General features: G+C 40.2%; 1 protein-coding gene across 2 annotated transcripts; it reads left to right on the forward strand.

Annotated features, from left to right (window-relative positions):
- Positions 1-883: 883 nt before the first annotated feature.
- Positions 884-26954, forward strand: LOC143853235 (eukaryotic translation initiation factor 2 subunit alpha homolog). Of its 2 annotated transcripts, none has more exons than XM_077362972.1 (8): positions 884-1479; positions 3248-3304; positions 3383-3469; positions 3549-3695; positions 4127-4231; positions 24694-24792; positions 25544-25706; positions 26698-26954. In XM_077362972.1, exons 1-7 carry the CDS (start codon positions 1096-1098, stop codon positions 25697-25699), a joined length of 1035 nt encoding a protein of 344 aa, XP_077219087.1. In that variant the 5' UTR covers positions 884-1095; the 3' UTR covers positions 25700-25706; positions 26698-26954. The 2 variants fall into 2 exon arrangements, with proteins under 2 accessions (XP_077219087.1, XP_077219090.1); XM_077362975.1 differs by having other exon boundaries at positions 26720-26954.
- Positions 26955-27158: the final 204 nt, after the last annotated feature.

Consider the following 27158-nt stretch of genomic DNA (forward strand, 5'->3'; position numbering starts at 1 on the left):
TGGTTCACGTCCAATGCTCGGCTAATAGTGAGGTGGACCGACTAGCCCGAGCTAGGGTGAATAAGACGTCGTTGGAGTTTTTTGCTTTTCTACGGGAAGTGATATATCTGCCCCTTTTCTTTACTCGGGACAGCTAGCTCTAGTGTATCTATGACTGTAGAGGGACTGATGTACTTCATGTGGGAATGATTCAACGGGCTTGATTGTCACGAGCACTGGAGCTGGCTGTCCTTGTAAAGAAAAGGGGCGAATTTACCATTTCCCCTTTCTATCCCTTTGATGTTTGCTTTGATTTTTTCTTTTGTAATGTTCTTTTCTCTTTCGCAATTTTGACCACTTCAGTGTAGGGGTTTGCCCCTATCATTTAATAGAGAGCCTACACCATTTTAAGAAAAGGGAAATGATACCCACCCCTTTATGGTTTATGTGAGAATGGTTCACTGCTTGAGGATAAATTCACGCCCGTAACGTTTTTCTTTGCCTTTAAAACTCAACGAACCTAACGAATAACGTTAAAGAGTGGGATTTTATCAATCAGAAGGGGGCGGCGGGATATCATTCCCCTAGGAAAAATGATCATTTTGTAAGCCACCAAGTCCCTGTTCGTTTTGTATTATGGCAAACGATTGTAAGCTCAAAACCTAATATTGGACTCAAATTTAAATGTAATTTTGAGTCCAATAATAGGTTTAGGGCTGACAATATTGTCATAATCTGAAACGAACATGGCCTAAGATAGACCTATAAATACTGCTTAGACAGAAATAAGACTATCAACGTATATGTATAAATTATATGCAAATAATGTGCCCTAAAACATTCACTTTGGACGAATGAGATTTTAGAATATTAGAATCATTCAACGGGGGAGATTTTTTTTTGAGTACCAGATGAATGGTAAACCCCATAACTTTGCCCTTCGAGAAGTTAGGGCATCCCCATCTTCATTACAGACGGTGCGGAATATAAAAGTAGCGCCTTACTCTTCTTCCGCTCAACCTCTCCTAGAGGAAAAAAGAAAAAAACTTAGACAAAGGTCAGTTTCGGTTCCTTCAAACACCCACAAAACCCTAACCCTAGATCCGTTCCAGAGCCATGGCATCAAACACGCCAAACTTAGAGTGCCGAATGTACGAAGCAAGATATCCAGAAGTGGACATGGCGGTGATGATTCAAGTCAAAACCATAGCAGACATGGGAGCATATGTTTCATTGCTTGAATACAACAACATAGAAGGTATGATTTTGTTCTCCGAGCTTTCTCGTAGGCGAATTCGAAGTGTAAGTAGCCTTATAAAGGTGGGTCGTCAAGAGCCTGTTATGGTGCTTAGGGTTGATAAGGAAAAGGGTTATATTGATCTTAGTAAGAGAAGGGTTTCTGAGGAAGATATTCAGGCTTGTGAGGAAAGGTATAATAAGAGCAAGCTTGTTCATTCTATCATGCGTCATGTTGCTGAGACAATGTTGTTGGATTTGGAGGTGAGAGATTTTGTTTTTTTGTTCTTTTGGGGTTTTTTTATATGTGGGTTTTTTTTTTTTCGTTTTGATGGGAGAGAAAGTTGGGTTTTGTCTATGTTGTTACTATTGTTTGTTATTCATATCTTGTTATGCAAACCCTAGGTTCTAATATCAATTTGGTGCAAACCTAAAGATTAGCGGCTTTTGGAGCTTAATGTGTTAATCATTTCTAGGCTCTAAATTATCAACATAATGAAGTATCACTTGTTCTGAGAATTGAGAATATGTGTTTGTAAATGGTGTATTCTTGAGATTAATTGAATGTATTGGCAGATAAAACCCAATGGAAACAAAATTCATCTGACTCTGTTGAACAACATGTGATTACTGAGGCCCTGTTTGTTTTGGATTTTGAGAATCGATTGTGAGTCCATAACTGATTATTGGACTCAAAATTAAATGTAAATTTGAGTCCAATAATCAGTTTTGGACTCACAATCGGTTCTCAAAATCTAAAACAAATGGGTCTAAATCGTGAAGGGATTGATATATTGCACGTATGTTCTATTGCAAGGGAGCGTGTGTGCTGGATTTCTGTTGGGCAATGACCTATAATTAACATTTAAGCTATTGCCCTTATGTATACATTTGCAAGCACATACTCATCATTAGTTTGATCATGTATGCATGATCACTATCATAGGAATGCACACATCATAGTTGCGGCGTTCCTCTACTCGCAGAAAACATCTTTTTTTTTTTTTTTTTGAATGGTAAATCGCAGAAAACATCTTATGGAAACAAAATTCATCAACTCCATTGAGCAACATATGATTACTAAGACCCTGTTTGTTTTGGATTTTTGAGAACCCATAGTGAGTCCAAAACTGATTGTTGGACTCAATTGTGAAAGAATGTTGTTGGTCAGTTACTTGTTCAATCAGAGACTACTGGGGATTTTTGAAAAATGCTTTGTCAGTGAAATCATTCGTGTGGCATGTGCTTTCTACAAGATTCCTTTTGGGGGCCGCCCATGGTCGGGGACTCGAGGGCATTCGATCAGACGGAGGTCAGTCCGATCGAACACCTCCGTGCCCTTTTTTGTCATTTTTTGAAAACGTGTCCAGTCTAGAAAGGGTTCTTTGGAAAAGTCTGTTTTGTCTTTTCTTTAAAACGGTTTTCCTGAAAAATCAATCGGTCTCAGGAGGTCATTAATTTCTTCTTTTAGTGTTCGAGAAACACAACTCATCATCAGAGTGCTAGACTGTGTATCTGGTTCAAGTGCCCAACACTTTACGACACCAATACTTGTAGAAGATACTGCATGCATGCTTGATGCTTCTTGGTCAAATAACTATTATGATTTTGAATGGTTAGCATTGCATATCCGATATCTGCAATTATAAATTTTAGTATGCAAAACTTTTAGATGCTTTAATCAATATATGAACGATACCATCATTATTATTAAAATTTAAATCCATCTTCTACCCTAAATCTGTTTAAATTTTATAATGCTTTATTTTTATATATTGTGTCTTATTTCATGGTATTGGATACCTGTATTTATATCGTATCCTGGACTTTAGGAAAATACTGAGTTGTATCTCTGCTTCCATTTCCGTGTCCTTATCCATATCCGTACCTGGGTATCATAGGCTACTATATTAACTGAGCGTTTGATAAAATGGTCTTCTACATGCATTACTTATAAGTCAATAATGAGTGTTGGATTGTCCAGTTTTATTCTCCTCACTGATTGCCTTTTAACATGGGTTGTTTTTTCCAGGATCTGTATATCCATGTTGGTTGGCCATTGTACCGCAAATACGGACATGCTTTTGAGGTGACATTGTAGGCCAACTTTTATGATGTTGACCTTGTTGTAATCTTGCTATTGAACTTAACTTTCTACTATGAACAGGCATTCAAGTTGGTTGTAAAAGATCCTGATTCAGTTTTAAATGCCCTTACTCGTGAGGTTAAGGAAGTTGGTCCTGATGGACGAGAGGTAATGCTGCTTTGCGTAGGTTTTTATGCTGCTAGGGAACTCGTGTATTCCCATTCTCACACGTGCACATCTTAAACAGGTGACTAAGGTGGTTCCTGCTATGTCGGAGGAGGTCAAAGATGCTTTGGTTAAAAACATTAGGAGGCGAATGACTCCACAGCCGCTGAAGATACGTGCAGACATTGAAATGAAATGCTTTCAGTTTGATGGGGTTCTTCACATCAAGGTCTTTATTGCAGCATTGCCTGTCATGACTACCTACGCTTTCTTCATTGAATGTTTAACACTTTTAGGTTTTAAGTATTGGTTGAAATGCTTTATGTTTGTTGGTATTCTTTTATTTCAAAAAAAATGTTTGTTGGTATTCTTCGTATCAAGGTTTCAACTTTCAAGTGCATCATTGCCTGCCATGACATGATTTCTTCACTGATTTTTTAACACTTAAAGAATTGGTCATGAGAACATCCTAGCAAGGTTTTAAATTTCGGTTTCGGGTTGGGTCGAAAATGAAATTTTGGTGGAAATTTCAGTGAGAATGTTATAATTTCAGCCGAAATTTTTAAATTTTGGTGCCGGCCAAAATCCGAAATTTCGGTATTTCGGCCAAAATTTAAAACCATGCATACTAGTTATTTTTTTTCATCTTTGATTTTGCAGGATGCTATGAGGAGAGCAGAAGCTGCTGGGAATAATGATTGTCCAGTGAAAATTAAAATGGTTGCCCCTCCCCTTTATGTTCTTACCACACAGACACTTGACAAGGTTGGTGAAAATTTTCATAATAATTTAAAGCCATTCAATTGCATAGGATAAATATTTGTGTCTTCTCGTGTTTGAATTTGTAAAATTAAAGAGACCTGTTATTTGTCAAATATGTATAGAATCTTTATCTCACTATTATACATGGAGCTTTGAGGTATTGACCCAATAATTTTGAGGCTGTGGGCCATCCTCGTCTATTTTGTGCCAGTACTTCAGCTAGCTTCTGCCTAGCTTGTTATTTGTTCGGAGGGATTCCGAGTCTTGTCAGTGAGTAAACACCAAGAGTGGGTTTCTTGGCATTTATCCTTGAAAATAAGTGATTCTTGATGGTCCTTCTGATGAGGGGCACTTATTCTAGTATCTGATATTCATGAAAAAGCTAACAGTATTGCCTATCACCTTTCCAGCCTTCACACTTTCAGGTTATCCAAAATACAACTGCTGAGAGAAGCAATGTGGGAACTAGGCCTGTTCATCCATTTGGTCAAAATCATAGAATTAGATGTAGAGAGGAATAAACTGTCAAATTGTTTTCTCGGTGATGTTTAGAAATTGCAATATCAGTTCTCTTTCAAAAAAGAAAAGAAAGAAATTGCAATGAGTTGCTGGTTAATTAGACAAGGCGGAGTCCATGAAGTCTTCAATTCGAGCATCTTTCGTGATTTTCCATCTTCACTTTCATCTTGTATCAACTAAAGAATTACTTCCTTTGAACAAGGAACCTCTAACCCTCTAACCTTAGGCTTCCTTTGAACAAGAAACCTCTAACCTTAGGCTCAGAAGCATAATTTATTGAAGCGAAAATTGTGATTTTAGTGCTGTATTTTTCTAATTTGTAAATTTTCACACGTCAGTTTATTTCAGAAATACCCATCTTAAACCAAAACCCAAGTAGATTATGCCATTTGGCAACAAAGCTTGAATAGATCTACTTCCAAACCACTTAAATGAACCAGAAATTGTGATTTTAGTGCTGTACTTTTCTATTTTGTAAATTTTCATGTGTCAGTGTATTTCAGAAATACTCATTGTAAACCAAAACCCTAGCAAATTATTCCATCTGGCAACAAAGCTTGGATAGAGCTACTTCCAAACCATCGGTTTTAGTCTTTTAGAGTCATTTTTTTTATATTTTAATAGTTGTATTTTTGCTCTTAGTTTTCTTCTCACTTTGCTTTTGATTCCAAATCATTTGCCACCTTCTTTCCTCCCTCTTTCTTAGTATGTCGTGCATGTTTTATTCAAGGGTTTCTAAGGTGGCTCAGATTTGTTGGGATAAGATGTAGAGGGCAAGAATTCAGCTAGTTGGCAAACTTAATTTCATTCGAGATAGACGGGATATCCCATAATGTTTAGGGGTTGATTTTAAATGTCACCAGTTTTTTGAGGGATCGATCCGGGGGCTCAAGGATTAGTCGCGGTATGGTCACCTTGGGTTATTTTTGGATGCGTATTGTAGCCCAATAAGTGCATATTTGCCCATTAGAACTTTTAGGAATTTTATTTCTATGTCATTTAGTTTCTAGAATTTTTATTTCCATGTTTTAGTTTTTAGGGCTTTTATTTTCCAGTTATTTTATTTCTAAGTTATTTCAGTTGCCTATATAAGGCCCTCATGTGTTAGGGTTTTCAGATTTTGATGATGAATTATTAAAGAATTGAGAATAGATTTTTCCCCTAACTTTTTCTGTTCTTCTTCTTCTTCCCCTCTTCCTCTCTTTTCTCCTCTTTCTCCTATTTCTCCTTGCTCTAGCCACATCAATTTGGTATCAGAGCAAAAGATCCCGAGATCCCAGCTCTCTTTCTCCTTCCCTATCTCTCTTTTCTTTCTCCTTCCCCCACGATCCCAGCTCTCGTTATCTCGCTCTATCTTATTTTCTCTCCCTATCTCTACCTCTCTTTCCCTGTTTTCTTCTCTCACCAAACCCTAACCCTAGCTTAGCCAAGCCACCCGTCCTCCTTTCCAACCTTAGTGACACCATGCAACAACACCCACCTCCATCACTTAAAACACCTTCTCCTTTGCCGGTCGGATCACTCCATCCTCTCGCTTCACATTGTGCTACGTGTGGTCCACCCTCTCCGCCATTGCACCCGAAGTTGCCCCCAACGTCTGTCAACTCGTGCCGCCTTCCCGTCGCGATCTTCGCACTCCGCCTGTGTCGCTCGTACCATGCCGTGTTCAGCCACCTGTTTTTCATGCGCGTTCTCTTCTCCGTTCCTCTCTAATACCGAGTCCTAATACGGTAAGGTAAGCAGTACCTTGTAAAGGCAAGTTACCTTATCGTTCATATGAAATTCATTCCACTCTTGATATCTCCACACAATTTTTACAGCAAGTGACACATGGAGCTTACTTTAGTAGATATATGAAAGTCATATGGTATTTAGAAAGGAAAAAAACCTTGGTAAAAGTAAAAGTATTTCATGCTGGAAAGGTACTGTTTGAAACAATGACTTGCCGTTTGCCACATGATAACTTGAGCAAACAGGGGAAAGAGATAAGGCTGAGAAGATTTGTATTTGTATTTACCTATCGAAAAAAGGTTGCTAATAGGTAAGAAAGGTAATTATTTCTGGGTGATAAGTGGTCACATGACCCACAGAAAAAGCCTAGGAAGGATACATGACTACTTATAAAGTGAAAAAAAGGAGAAGAGTCCACTCCCTCTCTTTCTCCTTGGGCACCCCCTTATATTATTTGGGTAATATATTCAGAACCCCTTTTTGCCCTTGTCACCCCCCTTATATTAATTGATTCTGTTAATAGACTTTTTAAGTGAACTATAAAAGGAGAAAAGAAAAGAAAAGAAAAGAAAAGGAAAAGGAAAAAAAAGAAAGAAAAAGAAGAAAAAATCAGTTTTCTCTCTCTTTTCCTCTACACTTCTCTCTATCCTCTCCATCTCGTTTTCTCACTCTTCACTCGGCAATTTCTACTCGAAATTTGGCCTCGTCATCAACACGAAAGTTGTTTATGTCAACTTGAAGAGTTTATCAACCTATTTCCAGTAGCCAACAACGAGATCAAGCACTACTTCGAGCAACTTTCATCATCCGTCGATTTTGCTTCGATCGCTGATTTGAGCAATCTAGGAGTCTAATTTGAGATCTGCGAAAAGCGTTGTGTTCCATTCGACATGACAGACAGATCTGACTGTTGATTTTCATAGATTCCATTTGGGGGTCATGCGACATTAATTCGCCTCACAATGACTGCACCATGGATTCCATATTTCTATGGTTCTGATGCCTACTATTATCCCTACGGAAATTATGATCTTGTGTGTCTACAATGGATCACGGCTCTTGATGCATACCATAAGTACTATGGTTATGATCATCAAATGACCATTCGTCGAGTCAAGGATACAGTATGCAGAGATGCCAAGGTGAAATGGAGGCAATTCTTGCGAGAGTGCAATTGCTTAGGCATTCCTTACTTTAGTCGATGGCAAGATGTCCGTGATGAGTTCACCAAGATCTATGCTTGAAAGGCTTATTATCAATATTGTCAGAGGCAAAGACAAGTCCAACCCCGAGGAGCCTGGGAACAGCACACTCAAGCTACTTTGGATCAGCACTCAGACATGATAGCTGAAATGAAAGCAACCTTGAATCGTATCAACAAACATCTTGGGCGTAAGGCTCTCAGAGAGGCCACGAGTACTAGGAACTCATGCTCAGCCTAGCAGTCTCCTTCCCATGTTGATGAGGCTACATCTCAAGAAGGGGAGGAAGATGCCACGACCGATGTTACCGACTCCCACGACATGCCAGACGCAGTTGATGCTAGTGATGGTTTGGATGTTCTTGGTGATGAGGCTGCCACTGATGATACAGTTGCGGAGAGTACCGAGTCTGAGCCTATTGCAGAGATTGCAGACACCGAAGCCATGATGAGCATTGTGACTGAGGATGCTGATTCTACAGTAGATGAGCACAGTGACAGGATTGACTCTACAGTCGATACTCTGATCGAGATGATTGTGGAGGTTGAGTCCGAGAATTTCGGTGCACAAGATGATCATCGTGAGGATGCAGGTGATGGCTTGACACATAGATACATGTGAGGTGCATGGGGATACCGATGTAGCGGATGGTCACACTGTTACAGATGAGATTTTAGCAGACGTTGTTCATGTGGATATGGTGATGCCTGTGGATTTTACATTTGACACGGCCGAGATCTTTTATGCAGTTACCACGAGTGACCATTTGCGGTCTATGATTGACCTCAGCCGGGTTTCCATGTTTCCAATCCATCGCACTTACCTGGATGGATCTCTTTCGATGGCCTATATCAGTTGTTACTTCGGCAACCTTTTACTCCTACGGCCAGAGTGGGTCATTTACTAGAACTCGAGGCGAGCTCTTTTGAACAAGGGGAGGATGATGCGTATTGTAGGCCCAATAAGTGGCATATTTGCCAATTGAACTTTTAGGTTTTTTATTTCCATGTCATTTAGTTTCTAGAATTTTTATTTCTGTGTTTTAGTTTTTAGGGTTTTATTTTCCATGTTATTTTATTTCTAAGTTATTTCAGTTGCCTATATTAGGCCCTCATGTGTTAGGGTTTTCAGATTTTGATGATGAATTATGAAAGAACTGAGAATAGATTTCCCCCCTATCTCTTCTCTTCTTCTTGCCCTCTTCTTCTTCTTCCCCTCTTATTATTCTTTTCTTCTTCTTCTCTTTTCTCCTCATTCTCCTCTTTCTTCTTTCTCGGGCCACATCATTTTTAGAAATGAAAAAAGCCGTATTGATAGATTCCGCAGACTTTTTGACCAGGAATTTGCTAGTTGATCTTCCTTTGATCGGACCCGGTATACATGGGAATGAAACAACAAAAGCTGTATTGATAGATTCCTAATCTGTTGCCTATATATCACTTCTTTCCCAGAAACTATCCAAATTAAAATTGCCAAGAGCGCTGTCCTCTTGCATAATATTGGTTCCAAACATTCATGATCTGTATCTGAATGAGTCGAATTACTTATCCCTCGGTCTATTAGTCTTTCAAACAACGCGAAAGTCCCGCTACATAGGGTAGGCTGCTTTGCTTGAGGAGAATCTTTTCCATGATAGAATCTTTTCTTTGATCATAGGCCTATTCTTCTTGAGCCTATGCTGGGCTCTTGGGGCCTCTCTCCCTTCTACCTCGACCTAGCTTGGATTGATGAGCCTTCTTTGGTCATTAGCTGCAGATAATAGTGGTCTAAAATAGGGGGTCCGGCTGATCGACATTCAACTTGGAGATAAGATTAGCTTCGTTAAGTCCAAATTAAAATCCCAGGCTAAGGAGGTTTTTGGAGAAATAGATCAAAGAAAAGCCTCTATCCTACGCAGGCTTGAGTGCTTCATTGAAGAGAGATCGCTCCCCTCGGATTAGTCTTCGAATAGGATTTGCCTTTAGGAAGGAGTATAATCGCACAATCTTATAGAAAGAGTTGAAGTGGAGCCGGAGGCCAAGATCTGAAAGGTGATAAAACACTGCTTATTTTCATAGTATTGTTAGCGCGAGGCGTAGCAATAGAATCCTAGCCATGCGAGCGAAGGATATTAAAGATAGACGATCAAACATCCATTTCTTTGAAAATAGTTCCTTCTTTGAAAGCTGTATCCCTCAGAGGAATGATGCCTTCCAAACCTAGAAACTGTGCATGTCGCAAAATTGGGTGGCCTAGTGCACAAGGCTCCCGCCATTGCATGTTGCGGAATTGGATGAGTCCAAAATTTGTCTTCAAAGACCCTTATGAGAGAAGAAGGTCAGAGATGCCGTATTCTCTTTGAAAAGTAGATAGAGCACTTGGTCTAGATGGCTTTTGCCTAGCCTTTTTCCAAGTTGGTTGTACTCAACTCAACTCAACTCAACTCAACTAAGCCTTTGTCCTAAACTAGTTGGGGTCGGCTAATGAATCCTTTAGAAAATTTTCACGAAGAAGGTGAAAGGTTCTACCCGGCTCAAATTGACCAAGTCTAATCCTGACACTGGATGGATCATTTTCTTCCATTCTCTCCTATCCAAGGTCATTTTTTTTTTTTCAAGTTGGTTGTGATTGGATAAAAAAAATGCCTCATGCAACTCTGAGTTTCATGATGGAGGTGTGATAAACAGATATACCTGAGCCACTTTCATTGCCTTAATCCTTAAAAAAGATGGTGAGAACCGTTTGGTCGATTTTTGACTTGTCAAGTGTCAACTAGTGTTAATAAAATCCTAGCTAAATTTTGGGAAGATAGGCTTCTAGGCATATTGGGAGACATTATCATCAATGTTCAAAGTGCTTTCATCAAAGGAAGAGAAATCGTCGATAGCGCGTTAGTATCAAATGATTTTGTCAGTATTATCATAGACCTGTCAAAGCTGGAGTTCTCTGTAAGTTTGACGTGGAAAAATCCTATAACAGAGTTTAGTGAAATTGAATCGATTACCTTATGAGTAGAATGTGTTTGGTAGAAATGGAGAGCTTTGATGATGAATTGTATGCCATTGGCGTGGTGCTCGATTTTGGTTAATAGAACCCCAAAGGCTTCTTCAAGACGTCGGGGGTCGTCATCATGGAGATCCTTTTATCCCCATTCCTCTTTACTATCCCAGCGGAGGGGTTGAGTAGAATGATGGATAGGGCCAGATCAAGAGGTCTGATTGAAGGTTTTAAATTGGTCAGTCGGGGGTTGAAATTTCTCATCTTCATTATGCCAATGTCACTTTACATTTTAGGAGCCTCGATACTTAAATGCTTATGAACCTAAAGGTTGTTCTTAGATGTTTTGGAGCTATGTCGGGCTAGAGGATTAATTTTTCTAAATCTCTAGTTATTGGTGTGAGGCTGGAAGTTCAGGAGATTGAGATGTATGCTAAAATCTTGGGATGCAAAAAAAAGGAGATATTTCAAATTCTTATCTCTCTTTATATTTTTGATAGACGACTAAAAGCCTATGGGATTCGGTGCTAGGAGATATTTCAAATTCTTATCTCTCTTTATGTATTAATAGACGACTAAAAGCCTATGGGATATGGACCATATGGTGCTCGAGAGTCGAGAGAATGGAAAAAAAGTTAGCTTCTTGGAAATTGTCCATGCTTTCCCTAGGTGGTAGAATCGTTTTCTTGGTCAATCTCTGTCTTTATTTCACTTCTCTTTTTTCCTTTGCCTGGTTTCCGTAATCCATAGAATATAACAATTCCAAAGAAACTTTATATGGAACAATAAAGAACGCACCTGAAAATACCCTCCAGTAAATTGGGACGACGTATGCAAGCCATTTAAAGGAGGTCCCGATTTTAGGAAGCCAAGGTTGATGAACAAAGCCTTGCTGTGAAAATGTCTAGAAATTCGGAGACGATACAGAGCACCTTTGGAGAACTGTGATGGATGCAAAATACGGACCCAGTTTTGGAGGATGGGATCCGATAGATGGATACAAACGTAATGGTACTAAAGTGTGGAGAGATGTTTTAAAGTTTAAGCCGATTTTTTAGAAAGGGATCCAATTCAGAGTGGGAGAGGGGGAGAAGGTTAGATTCTGGCTTGATGATTGGTACGGCAATATGTCTTTAAAAGATGATTTCCCTATACTCTTTAATGTGGCTCCCCATAACGAGTGTAGTGTGGTAGACAATCTACATTGTACTTCAATTGAGATGATATAAAATCTTTTCATTCTTTTTGTTGGGACCTTAGCTGGTTATAGAAAAATAGCAAAATATTAGCCCCCATAGTTGAGACTAGTCCAATGGGACTGTGGACTGTTAAATTGATTTTTGTAGAAGCTTCCTTGATTGGGGATTAGATATATTTGCTACCTTTCTAGCGAGAATCAACTCAATCTATATTAAGAGATAGTGTTTAGACAAAAGAATTTGGAAATGGACTTCCGTAGTTCTTTCATGATGCGCTCTTTTTTCCAATACTTGTTTCATTCCAATTCTCCTTGCCTTCTAGGTTTGTTTGGAGCATCCATGCCCTGATGCAATAAATGCATTTTGTTGGACCATTTTCATCAATAGAGTCCTCATAGTTGACCATTTACATCATAGACGTAAGATTGTTAACTAATGCACGCTGTGTCTTGATGACACCGAGTTTGTCAATCACTTGTTGCGTCACTGCGTCACTGCAATTACACTCATGAGCTTTGGTACTTCATTTTTGGTATATTCGACTTTAGTGGGGTTGTCCCCAGCCACATAGCCATGCTTGCAGAGTCATGGGTTTTTATCCCTTGGCCTCCCAGAGGTAAAGATTATTTGGGGCCTTTTCTTTGCTGTTATTCTTTGACTGCTTTGCAACAAAAGAAACGAGAGATTTTTCAAAGGTGTCTCAAAGCGTTTGGGATGGTTGCGGAGGTAGATTTTCTTGATAGAGCACTGCTAGGAAAATGGGATTCCGTTTTGTGGAAAAAAAGGGCATCAACCATTAGAGCCACGTCCACTAAAAGACAAAGGAAGGGAGCACAAATCCCCATTAAAGCAATAAATACACTTTGAAAATGGTCAAATCAACAGTCATGTCACGCTTGTTTTTATTTTCAAAATGGAATCCCGTTTCCAAACTGTTTTCCTTCTTGATAGTTGTTCAGTGGGGCATCATTCATTCCTGCCTTTAGATGAATATTAGTGACTTCTTTCTATGGGTCTTGGATATAAGGACAAGTAGATGCGTCAAAGAGGGCCCATGCCCCAAGTGGGAACCACTAGACCTGGCAAACGGGTGGGCCGGACCGGGTAAAAAATGACCCGGAATTTTACGGGTCACTAATTGATGGACCCAGACCCCACCTGCACGAGCCGGTTGGACCCGCGGGTCACCCGTTTCTTTTCTAAAGAATCTAACGAATGAATGTATTTGGTCAGATTCTGTTAAATATGGATGTTTTGCGTATTGTTTTATAATGTAGGGGTACTTTGGTCATTTCTTCTGAGATAGAACCTTCACATTTATGAGACAAGTATTTTGGTTCTCTCTCTCTCTCTCTCTCCCCCGGTTTCGTCTTTATCTATTTACTTTTTCCTCATGTCCTTATTCTGTTCCTCCTTATCTCACTCTCTCTCTCCCTCTCTCTCCCCCCGTTTCGTCCTTATCTTTCCTCATTTTACACTTTAACGGCAAATGGAAAAAAGCCTAAAAAGTTAAACTTGCTTTCTTATGGGTACCCGCGGGCCCACCCGCCCCGACCCAGTTTTGACGGGCCGGGTGGACCCGCGGGTCACTTTCAAATAGCTGAACCCGTAATTTACCGGCGGGCCGGGTAGACCTGCGGGCCCGGGTCGCTTTTTGCCAGGTCTAATCTCATCCAATAACCTAATGTCATGAAGAAGTGTCTAAACCTCAGCCTCATTAGTCTTTTGATCCTACCTAACACGAATAAGCCCAAATCATCTCCCTATCAAAAGTCCTCAGCAGACCTCTACTAGCGCATGAGGGTTGTCGAGACTTGAGCTGTCAAAGTTTAGTATCAGCTTCCCAGAAAGGGGTGGTTCCTAGACCTGGCAAAAAGTGACCTAGACCTGCGGGTCCACCCCGCCCGCCCGTAAATTACGGGTCCGTGTCAATGATTGGTGACCATCACCCGGCCCGTCAAAACTGGGTCGGGTCGGGTGGACCCGCGGGTGACCGCAAAAAAACAAGTTTAACTTTTTATGCTTTTCCCCATTTGCTGTTAAAATTTAAAACGAGGAACAGATAAGGACGAGAGAGAGAGAGAGAGAGAGAGAGAGAGAGAGGAACAAAATAAGGACACGAGGAAGAAGTAAATAGATAAGGACGAAACCGGAGGGGGGAGGGTAGAGAGAGAACAAAAATGCTTGTCTCTTAAATGTGAAGATTCTATCTCATAAGAAATGACCAAAGTACCCCTGCATTATAAAGACAATACCCAAAACATCCATATTTCATAGAATCTGACAAAAAACATTCATTCGCTAGATTCTTTAAAAAAGAAACAGGTGACCCGCCGGGTTCGGGTCCACCAATTAGTGACCTGTAAAATTCCGGGTCATTTTTTACCCGGCCTGTATGACCCGGACCCGTACGGTCGGGTGAAACCCGGCCTGCCCCACCCGTTTGCCAGGTCTAGATCAGATACAACTGGATCAAATTATTATTGAGGGAGATTCAATATGGTTGGATGACTGGGAGATGATCTTAGTCACCTGTGGAGACTCGCAGGTGCCATTTAGGAGATACAAGACGCCCTGAAGGGTCACCATATGGAGATCAAACACGTTTGCTGGTCTATCTTTGATGCGGACGCTGTCACTCACTCTGGGGTTTCTAGGGAGACAACCTATCTTCTTGACCAGCCTCTTGGTGCTCCAGCTACATATTGCATTGTTCCATCTTTTGTTGTTTTTGCCTTGATTGATTTCCATTTGTATTTTCACTTTTTCCTACTTTGTTTTGTTGTATTTGACCAGCTTGGACATTGGGTTTCATAAAAAGAGATTCGGGTAGCTTGGCTTCATCCATACATGATACATCACCCATCTGCCTCACAAATGAGCTCCCCCAAACTTCTGGTATGCCTAACTGATTTTTCGATTGCGCGACTGGGGAAATTGGCTTTGTTGACAGTCATCTCTTTGCTTGATGGGTTGGTTTGCTTGCGTTAATGCGAGTTTTGCCTAGTTATTTGTTTGCCGGTTTGCCAGGTGGTTGGAGGATAGCTTGTGCATCACTTTCATCAAGAAGAGTGGAGATTGGTCAGTTATTCCATAACAATCGCTGACTTCCACATCAAAAACGAAATGATTTGCCTCATTTTCTCTTCGTCCCATTAGAAATCATAGCTTCACTAAACTTCTGGACCTAAGTACTTAAGATATTGTCGCAAACCATAGGTTGACCCCTTCAATCTACAGTCCTTCGAACCTAGTCGATTGATCGATAAAAACTCTTCTTGCATGCCTCCATGAAGAAAAGAATTAAAAACATCTAGCTGAAAGAGAGGCCAATGGAGATTAGTTGCAAGTGAAGTAATGATGCAAATAGAGCCAAGTCTGGCAAGAAGAGAAAATATCTATCTATAGCTATGATTTCTGGACACGGACACGAGTGTCATGTATCGACACGGACATGAAGTGTCAGACAGGGCAAACTCCCAAAATTTAGAAACGGGGACACGGCTAAAATTGAAAATACATATAATCATGGTTTGTGGACACAGATTCATGTGACGAGTTTTGACACGGATACTAGGTATCTGACATGGAAACCCCTAAAAATCTAGAAATAGTGGCACACTCATACACGTACATACATATAAAGTTTCTGACATGTACATACATGTAAAGTTTCTGACACTTCTAGCAGTACACGTAAAAGTGTCTAAAGGAGTGTCGACACGGGTGTCGTTTCGTGTTGGACACGACACGACACGTGTGTCTGCAATAAATTCAAAGTGTTGGCCAAATCATAGATCTATAGTCAATGCCATAAGTCTGAGAGTGACCCTTTGCAACAAGTTGAGCCTTAAGATGATTAACAGATCCAGATACTTTATTGTATACCCACCTACAATCAACAGACCATGACAGCTCCCGCATATCATTAGCATAGAGTGTAGTCATCTCTTCTTCCATTGCCAACCAAGATGATTAAGACCAAAATGTGACAATTGGGCACATAAAGATAATTGATTAATGGAATAAATTTGTAAAAAAAAAAAAAACAGGAAGCAAATGCTGAAAAGGCATGAATTGGGAAGTGAGAAAAGTTGTACAACAACGCATACTTTTTTTTCAATAAATAATAAAAGTAAAAGGAAGATCTAAGGAATGATAAAGCAGGAGAAATGTCATTAGAGTATGAATTTTGTTGTATCTTGTTCTGGTCTGGACATTCTGGCATGAGTTTCTTAGTATGTGGTCCTTTTTTCCTTGTGGTATGTACTGGCTTTTCCCTATTGCATTTTATGAATATTCCTCACTTGTTCAAAACAAAAAGGAGTTTTTGGAAGATTCATGTGAACAATAATGTTTTTTACACTTCAAGTAGATGCTAATTTTTTTTGTTCGGTTACTCCATTATGTTGTTGGGTGTTCTCACAAAGAGTTTGATGTAATATATCATGTTGATCACAATAAGATAAATATACTCTTGCACTGTCAAAGCGAAAATCACCAATATTCATTCCAAATTGGGTTTTCACATCCATATGAAATTATTTATAAAGAATAAACCACTCAGAATGATTTCTACCATGTTGATCAGAATAAGATAAATATACTCTTTTGCATTGTCAAAGCGAAAAGCACCAATGTTTATGCCAAATTGATTTTTTCACCTCAATATGAAATTATTTATAAAGAGAAAACAAATCAGAATGATTTTTCATTGAAACCCCTGTCATTCTTGAACAATCTTCAATAAACATAACAAAGTACTTAAATCTAGACAAACTGGCATGCCAGCATAGGCCCCAAACATAAGGACACAACACCCTAAATGCTTACTTAACTCACAAACTTCACAACTCTGACGAGACTGAGAAAGGAGGAGCCATGATGTCCAAACTCTTGGGAGCGGGATGACCCAATCGGCAATGTCACTGATTTGGTTAAACGTCAATGTAAAATGCAATTCCCGTAATGCCTCCATTGAAGTAGTACAAACTGCCATATTCACGACCTCCATCAATCTTTTTCTTCTTCTTTAGATCCTAAAAGAGACAATGTGATGAGTAAAATATTGCATAACAATTAAGACAATGAGTAAGGTTACTCAGACATAAGATTGAAAGGAAATTTTGAAGCAAGTAACATAGAAGATACTGACATTTTAGAATTAGGACGGACACTGACTCTAGAAACTCTAGATGTGATACCATTTGCTAGAGTGATGGGACAAGATTAAGAATACTTATTTAATAAGAACATACCCATATCACATTCTCACCAATAATATGATTTGAGGCTCCTGAGGCATTAGGAAGCTGAAGACATAGAATGGAGTAATGTAATTTGGCAAAAGTGCTAGTGGAAGATTAACGAACCTTAGGAGTCTTGTGATTTTTCACCAATCATATTCTTCTCATATGAGAGTTACTATATTTCTATTACCAGCGGAAATGGACTTATGAGAAGAGGTGGTGGTCGGCAATGCATATGTTCTCTCTTAATTATATGACCTTTTAATTGGTTAGGCCACAATGAGTATACTTTTGTGGCTTCTCTGCCATGACCTGCCCCCTGAATCACAACCCCCATGGTTTCCTCTTGTCCTCTTCCACAACCGCAAACGCCACAACCTCCAACAATAATGAGCGCAAATCTATTACTTGTAGTAACATTAGATGGAGTTCCCCCATGGGGAGTGGAGACATGAAGAAGTATTATTTAATGTGAGCATCTCTTTGCTGCCCAAATTTGAGCTTTAACAGCTTCATATTACGATTTAATATACAGAGAAATATAACTACCCTGATGGTGTGAACATAGGGGGTTCTTTAAGGAGAACTTTGGAGCATAAACTGTGTATTCTTCAATAAAATCAGTGCCAACAATCCATTAACAGATTAAACATCCAGAGAATATTAAAATCACAACTTGGCTTTTGCAAACATTGTTAGCCTTAAAGCTAATTTGTCAACAAGATAAATTCAGCCTAGTAAAAGTTTGCAAACAATTAGCTCACACCAAGGAAATCGGATTTATAAAAAGGTAGTAGTGAAATGATGTACAATTATCAATTTTAGGACCCAAAAGAAACTAAAACCAGGGTAGGGTAATCATGCTAAGATATGCGTAGGTGGAGGGTTGGTCAAGGGGGAAAATGAAACAATACGAGTGCCAATAAGCCTGCTGATGAAACGGAATGATCTCGCCTGATCATGCGTGCCTTGGCCTTGAACTCCGAAGTGTAGGAGATCCCAAGAAGAGCTGGGGCAACTGCCGCGGCCACGGTCCGTCGAGGAGCTTACTAGCCACCAATGTCGCGTGTAATGGCCGATTAAAGTGGTGGAAGTGGAGTGAGGGCAGCTACAAGGGATGGAAGTGGATGGGAGAATATGAGCATTTTTTGCCGTTGTTGCTGAAATATCAGAAAAGGAAGCAGATGACAACAACTACAAAGCCGACAATTGTGGAGAAAATGTAAGAGAAGATAGATCAGCAGGGGACTGATCTTTAGATGATTGGATGAAAAGAGAAGGGGGCTGTCGGCTTTAGCCCGTTGGCGGTGCTGGCTGACAGCTATAGGAGGGGTTAAGATCAAGGGGAGAGGGATATAGGGGAGAAGAGAGAGGAGAAGGGGGGGAGGGTCAGAAACTGCAGGTCGACAGCAATGGGAAGGAAAAACCAGCACGGAAGAAAGAGGATAATAGAAAGAGTGAAGATAGAAGAAGGAAAAAGGAAGAGAGAAGGAAGGAAAAGAGGAGAGGAGAGGAGAGGAGAGGAGAGGAAAGCGAGGAGAAGCGGCAGAAAGAGGAGGAAGGGAGAGGAGTGATACCTTGTGGCTACTAGGGGCAGAGGGGCTGCTCCACGAAAATTCCAAGATCCTCTCTTAGGGCTCTCCTTGGGGTTTTTATAAGGGGCTGGGATTTTTAAGTAGTCGGCCATATTAGGCTGCTAATAAGATAAAAGCAAAGCCACTTTAAGTGACTTGATTGGGGCATGTGTTGGCCATGGTATGGGCAAGGGTAAATGAGTGATTAAAAAAATAGACGAGGTTTGGACCCTAGGAGATGTGGACCATCCCGACATCTAGAATAGTAACGTTCTAAAAATAGCAACATGTGATAGAAACTGGTCAAAAAATTGAAACAAGTCCAAAGTTGTAACAATCCTAAGCTAATCAAGTCTCTCATGGCTGGATCACATCACCGCAACTCTTCAAGTTGGTTCCCTTGAATTGATAAATCACTTATAATAGGTTGGTGCAGATTAAGCTCCTCCCACGTTCCTCTTAGAGTAGCATAAACTCTCCTACTTTCTTCCCCATAATGTGCAACTAGTATTTCTTGTTACAATTGATAAATGCATGAAATGTTCTTATCAGACGAATACGGGTGTATACATTTCACGTAGATTGTCTCAAATTTCTTTTCCTCTATCCAAAAACATTACATTACTGCTAAGAGAGTGATGCATTCATTGTATGAGGATGTATCAAGAGAAGGTATCTCTTCTTTAAGATATTTCAATTTCCCCCTAATGTCAAGTAAAACTTGTAACATTTGAAGCCCAAAAAATCTGATGGACCAAACAATAATTTTTTTTTATTTACCCTCCATTATAACCCAAAATGAATAGGGGTAGATCGTAATATAAATAACTTTCCTCAACAAGAAGATATAACCCAATTCTTTGGAGGAGCACACACTAGTGATTGCAATTTCTTCACTTAACAATCAAACTGCAAAACTAACATCAATCACGATTTTAGCACTTGACTCCAATGGTGGACAGTCCACACACACGCACACATGATTTCTCTTTTGTAGTTGGATCAATAAAATAAAATGAAATAGGGAAATGTGTCTCACTTATGGGTGTTTGTCATCTAGCACAAGTATAGTTATGAAATTGGGAGATGGTCATCAGACAAGAGCTACATACATAGTAGCATCCTGAAGCATAAGACTTCCTTCCTTAATGTTATTCAGTACAAACTACAAAGCCTACAAAGGTGGTATAATCTTTTTTTGGAGACACCCTCAGTGTAAAGATGTGCCCCTAATGAACCTGTTTCTTGATTTATTTGCAGTGGTTAACGCCAAAGAGGCAATGGTATAAAGATGCCATGATTCATTTCAAAGGATTTCAACCTTGATGCCCTATCCGTGGCGACACTTAAGCCGCTTTACTAGGGACGGACTGAAATACCCCATCTTAGTATTCTAAGGTGCAACTATTGAACATTCTAGCTTTTCCAACTATATGGATTGCTTGAGAGTAAATAGACACGATCTTCGTCCGAGAACCTTCTCTTCCATCGCCATTTTTCTTTTGACCGGGAAATCAATTGAGTAGCGAAGCTCGTGGATTTTTTGGAGAGAAAGTTTATAAGGGATGTTGGAGAGGACAAAGGGATTTAGACTTAGAACTCTTAAGAGATGTTGCCATTCGAAAAAAAAACTCTTTAGGGATGTTCACTCTTCAATCCTTCTACCATAATTTACTGCCACGTCAGCCTGCCTTGTCAGTTAATAGGATATGGAAGAGACCTACTCCACCTAGAGTGTACGTGATGCAGCACCGTGAAGAAAAGTTGAGGAAAGGGGAGAGAAATAGACGAAAGGGGATAGAATTAGAAGAATAGTGGAAGAAGAGAAGAAGAATAGGAGAAGAGAAGTAGAAGAAGAGAGTTAAGAATAGAAATCTGGGGGAGAAGCTCTCAATCAATTGTATTAATCATCACAGTTACAAAATAAACTGCAAAGAGGCCTATATATAGGCAAATAAACAACCTAAAAGATCGAAACCTACTAAAATAAGAATTCTTAAAAATAACATGGAAAATAAAATCCTAGAAACTAATAACACAGAAATAAACTACTAGAAACTAAATAATGCGGAAATAAATCCTAATATCTGCATCAGTATGCTTTCTATTGGACGATGATTCGTAATTGTATCTTGACAGTGGATCACTTTTGAAGCGGGAACGTCAAGAATATCCATAATTGCACACGTCAAGAATATCCACCATTGCGCCTTTAGTGTAGCTACTGGGGAATGTGTCGAGTAGATTTTCATTTATTGAAGGATTGCTAAAGGTCTTCCCTCTCCACATTGAGATCTTTGAGGGGTGTCTTTTCAATCAATGGCCTTTGAGAGGCTGCGCTTTATGGACTGCTAACATCTGGACTTTTTTTTATTTTTAAATTGACATTTATTATTCCAAAGAGTGCCAAATAAGGGACAAGCTGTCCCCTAACAAGCTACAACAATACCGCCCCCTACATACAGTAGGATTAGCTTACATATCTATTATATGCTACCCATCCCCATTCCCTATTCCCCATTACATTACCCAAAGCCTGACTTGTATTGAATACAAACAAAAAGTGCCAAATTTGTGGGCCCCACCAAGACAAGATCCATGTCCGCCATATCACACAGACTTATCCACCACATTCCAGCTGGCGAATTCGATTTTCAAAAATTCCGCTCAAAGACCTTAGAGCTATTGTGCGCCTCTAGCCGTGCACGATAGCCAACAACCCATCTTCACCACCCGATCTTGGGCGGCCTCCACAGGGCAACAACACCAAGTTCCAGCGAACCCCCATTAAATATGGCAACATAGCTGTTTCCGCCACCATCCCTTGCATTTCCGACTCCCACTAACCCCAAGAAGTCAGAATCCGACGACCTCCATTACCGCTGACCACCAAGCCCAACCTTAGGCCACCTCCCATGATCTTCAGTCCGGAACCCACGGCCTCCTACAATTAAATCCGGCAACCTCATTGCTAAATCTGGCAACCCACGGCCTCCACAGCCTCCAAATCCGGCAACCCACGACCTCCACGGCCTTCCACAACTCCAGATCCGGCCTTACGGCCTCCACAGCTCCAGATCCGTCTCCACGGACCAAATCCGACGTCCACGGGAGTCACTCTGAAGATCCGGATTCCACGGCTCTAAATCCGGCCTCCACGGAGGAGCCACAGCTTTCCATGGCTCCAGTTCCGGCCAACATCACGACTGTATGTCTGTGAGAGAGAGAGAGAGAGAGAGAGAGAGAGAGCAGAAGAGAGAGGCCGACTCGCCTCCCTCGGGTTTCCGTCGCCCTAGGGGGGGGGGGGGGGGGGAGCCAAAGAGAGAGAGTGATCTTGCTCGGTTTTCTTTGTTAACGAGGTGATCTCTCTGTTCGCCTCCTTTTCTTTGTAAACATCTAGACTTTTTGGAAAGAAAGAAATAATCGAATCTTCAACAAGTTGAAGAGTGCGCAGTCTACTTTCCAAAAAGTCCATGATTTGACTATTTGATGGCCCGGTGTCCTCCCTTGCTTCCGAGAAACATTCCCTTATGTGTTCTGACATTATTGGCGAGATATTTGCTAGCAAGGTTTTAAATTTCGGTTTTTGTTTCGCTTTTGATTTCAGTCGCCACGGAAACTAAAACATTTTGGCTTTGGTTGGAAATTTTGGTGGAAATCATGGAAACATATGTAAATGATAGAAATTTAATATTAAACTTTAGGAAATACCAAAATGAGCACAAAGTCACACTGAGAAATCATCACATAAGCAAGATAGCTATCCATAATGGTTTAACAACATTGAAGAGAGGCTGTTTTCGTGACTGGGGAGGGCTAGATGTACGCAGCCTGTGACCACCAGGTCACAATGGAGCAACCTTACTGTTGCGCCAAGGCTCGCCCTCTCCTCTAGGTGAAAGAATGGGATATTAATCAATGTGGAAGGGTTGTCAAAGGATCAGGAAAGGTTATTGAATTCCTTAGAGGTGGGGTTTGGGAGGTTAAAGAGAATCAAGATTGATGGCTAATGGTTAAAGAAGCAAGATGGGATTCTTGCTAGGTAAAACAAATTTAGAAGGGCTTAAGGGGAATTGGTTGTACAAGAATTGGGTAATTCTTGGAGGTTTCAAGAAGTAGTTAAAGGATTGTTAAAGAAACTCAAGAAGAGGGGGTTCTTGGTTACACTGGAACATTGTTAATAGGTGTTGTTGGGGAGGATGTTGATCGACTAAACATAAGAGGAAAAGGAGGCCTCACGTGGTTGAAATAACAAGATGTGGATGGCTGGTTTTAAAAGAATTTTCAGCTAAAACTACAGGTGGCTAGGGACTGTTAGGGTGGAATCATGGGCTGGATTTCGAGTAGCAAAAGGGTATGGTCGACTAGGTCTTGTAAGGCTGAAAGGTAGGCGAAAATTAATAGTTGTTAAGGGAAGGTGTTGCGGCAACTCAACAGTTTGGTGACAGTCGGCTGAGAACAGTTTGGGATTTGGAGGGGCTGTTGTGTCAAAAACTAAAACCACTTTTAGTGGCCTGCTGGAATGAGAACCAGAAATATCAGATTTGAACTAAGTTTTGTGCGACACAATCAGTTTATGGCTAACAAAAGAAGTGTGAAACCAGAAACAATTCCCCCAAGGAACTCTCTCTGGAGTTCTTAATTCAAACTTGAAGATAACAAAAGAAAATATTCCTAAAAACTTGAGTACTATTTCATAAGCAAATTCAGCCATGTGTAAAAATTGTTTAAATGGAGCAATTTTATTTTTCTTCAAAAATCAAGAGATTGGCAGCATGTGGCCTTTGATATTAAGCTTGCGACTATTGCATGATCTAAGGAAAGGGCGGGCATTCCCTATTCTACCAGGGAAATATTACGCAATTGGCTATCGGTGATCAACGAACGAGGTCGGAAGCATCATATCACCTAAATGGGAACCACCTCCTGATGGATGGATTAAACTCAATTTTGATAGCAGCTCTCTTGGGAACCCAGGGCCGGCGGGTTTTGGAGGTGTCTTTCGGGGTTCGGATGGCGCCTCTACTCTACTCAACAAAGCCTTTGTCCCAAACTAGTTGGGGTCGGCTAAAATGAATCCTTTAGAAAAATTTCATGAAGAAGGTGAAAGGAATCTACCCGACTCTAATTCTTTAGAAAAACTAGGTGGCGCCTCTATGATGTCTTATTCTGGTCCTGCTGGTTCGTGCGATGCAAATGAGGCCGAAGCGAGGGCTCTTTTATTTGGTCTTCAGTGGTATGCTAAGCACAATGTCGGACCGCTCATCGTTGAAGGGGACTCGAGCAATGTCATTGCTTGGGCTAGGAACCGATGCTCGGGTCCGTGGAGACTTGTTCACATTCTGGATGAAATTTGAGATCTAATTGGGTTAATTAAGCCACAAATATGCCATAGGAGACGCTCGGCTAATATGTGTTGACGGACGGATTGGCGAAAGAGGGGACAAGCCTCGTCACCGTGCGTGTCTCCTTATTTTACCCGCCTGAGGGGGATATCAATTCATAAGATATGTCAATATCTTAGATTTTGGTTACAGTGGTTTGTTCCGATTATCCTTTGTATTGGGGACGTCTTGTCCCCTTGCACTTTTGTGATTTATTGGAATGAAATCGTTATCTTTCAAAAAAAAAAATTGTTTACACGTGCCCATATATGTAGATTTTCATGGGGAATTCATACTTCTACTCAGCCTAGAAAAAGAGAAGACAAAAATAACCTAAAAAATCTTTACAACTTATAGTCAAACTCAAACTTGCTACAAAATCTCAAAGTTCCTAATTTTTCTCTCGTATTGGACAACCAAACTAAACAATTTTCCTAATTTTTGACCAACTCTAGACTTATCCTAATTCGTGTAAATATTTTAATTCCACTATCTTCATATTACAGATAATTCTGGAAAACTAACTTCTCAATTGTGTTATATTTTGAGCTTTAGATAACTGTTGAGTGGTTTTAACTTTCTTGGCCTTCTCTTTTTCAGTATTGTAATGCTATCTTTTTCTCTTGGGCAGGAACAAGGCATATTGGTTCTAAATAATGCAATCAAAGCTTGCACTGAAGAGATAGACCGACATAAAGGAAAACTTGTGGTGAAGGAGGCACCTAGAGCTGTAAGTTTAACTTTTTTGCAGATTAACTCTCCAATTAAACATGCATTTTTATTCGCTTAGGCCATGTTTGGCAACCATGAAATATTTTTCATGGAATATTAGCATACTAAGTGTTGAGATTGAGGCGGGGGGAGTGGGAGTGGGAGTGGGAGTGGGAGTGGGAGTGGGAGAGGGAGAGAATTGCAAGGTCATCAGTGAGGAGATGATGCGGAGTGGCTGAAAATGAGGAAATCAAAGACCATTTTGGGTTGGGTTTTTCTTTTCCCTGTTTTTGTGAAAAAAATTAGGAAAACAAGAACTCTATTTCGGGTGTAGTTTTTCTTTTCCTTGGTTTTCAGCCACTTCTCACCATCTTCTCACTCATGCCTTCTCAATTCTCTCCCTCTCCTCCCCTCCTTGTTCCTCTCCCACCACTTGATAAACTAATATTCCATAGAAAAAACTTTCATCGCCGCCAAAAATGGCCTTAAATAATTTTTTTTTCCAGATGCATACATGTTTATTCGTATCATCTCCTCATGACCTCGCAATTCTTTCCCTCTGCCACTTTCCTTGCCCCTCTCCCATCACTTCATACCCTATTTTTCCATGGAGAAAACTTTCATGGCTGCCAAAAATGGCTAAATTTTTTTTTCAGACACATACATGTCTACTTGTCTAGTTTCTGTCTTCCTCTCACTTTAAAAAACATCTTTTTTATGGGGGCAAATTGGTTCATTTTGGTTGCACTGAGACTGATATATGAGCGCAGGTGAGTGAACGGGATGATAAGCTACTTGCTGAGCACATGGAAAAATTGCGCACTGCAAATGAGGAGGTCGGTGGCGATGAGGGATCCGAAGAGGAAGAAGATACAGGAATGGGTGAAATTGATTTAGACAATTCTGCTGTTGGGATAGCAGAGTAAAATTCTGGTAACTAGACTGATTTGGCACTCTATTTTACAATGTTTGAGAGAGGTTGTATAGAAACGGTTTAACCGTTTTTTCGAGCTGGAAATATCCACATTTTTCCAAATTTATTTGGAGGATACTTCATCTTGTTATGAACAATTTTGCTGCTACTTTAAAATTTGAAGTATTGAGAAAAATCTTGACCTTTTGAGAATAATGTGGAAAAATATGAGGGTATAAGTTCAAGTGGGACCTATTTGTTCCATGATCCAAGCCGTTCATCTGTTTCACCTTGATATGGATGGGCCATGCAGCAAAATCAACTCCCATTCATAACAATGCCTAAAAGATGGAGGGTTTGGATCATAGAACAGCCCACTTGTATTTCTACCCGCTCATGTTTGCTCTTGTGCATCCATCAGGCAACCTCTCACTAAGATGGGTATTGGGTATTCGAAGATGTAGGGACCAAAATTTATTTATAAGAGTGAGACCTTGGAAATGTAGAGTTTTCTTTGGCTATTTAAAACTTTATAAATAAAACGTAAATTTCTTTATAGCTATTAAATATCTCATTCAGGTAAATTTGTCTTAGGGAAATGATGTCACCACTACCTGATGTTGATGATGGCACTCCTCACATTATTAAAAGGTTCTGTATGGCCCGCACCATAGGATGATCCAAACTGTTCATTAGATGGGCCACAGCCTAAATAGGTAGTGCCCCCCAAATCAGTTCCATAGGTTGATCCTAACCCTCCAATAGAGGGACTGTGTCTTAGAGGGTTAGGATCAACCTATGGAAGTGATTTTTGGGGCATAAGCTATTTAGGCTGTGGCCCATCTAATGGACGGTTTGGATCATCCTATGGTGCAGGCCATACCGTACTTTTTAATAATGTGAGTGCGATCATCAAAATATGGTAGTGGTGATATTGTTTCCCTTGTCTTATGGGGGTTAATGTGCGGACATTAATGTGTGGACTTCTCTATATTGTCTATGACTCTTCAGGGACTTGGACTTTAATGTGCAGACACTTGGGATTGGGACTTTCGGGACTCTGGTGGGGACTTTTTAGAGTGATGCAGACATTAAAATCACCCGTTAGTCATCAACAAATACATGAATTTGAAGTCCTAGAGTTTTAATAATCAATTTTTACAATGATCTCATGGATTTGTGGGCTCTACTAAAATATATAAGTAATATTGTGTATTTTTGGGTCTTGCTAAAGTAGTCATTTCACTTTGGATAGGGTTATAGGCTCATCTGTGTAGGCAAATAATAAGTTATTTTTTAGATTGATCTGAGCCGTCCACTTGATAGGGCTTGGTTTGGATCTCCTATAGCCCCAAAATCAAGCCAACTTTGCCGGCAATCTAAACTGCCCACTTGATAGGGTTGCTTTGGATCTCCTATGGAGGCCACAAGAGATCCAAAGCAAGACTTATCAAATGGATAGCCGGATCATT

The sequence above is a fragment of the Tasmannia lanceolata genome, unplaced genomic scaffold, assembly GCF_043159265.1.
Source record: "Tasmannia lanceolata isolate RefF3 unplaced genomic scaffold, GAP_Taslan_0.1 ptg000003l, whole genome shotgun sequence".
NCBI lineage: Eukaryota > Viridiplantae > Streptophyta > Magnoliopsida > Canellales > Winteraceae > Tasmannia > Tasmannia lanceolata.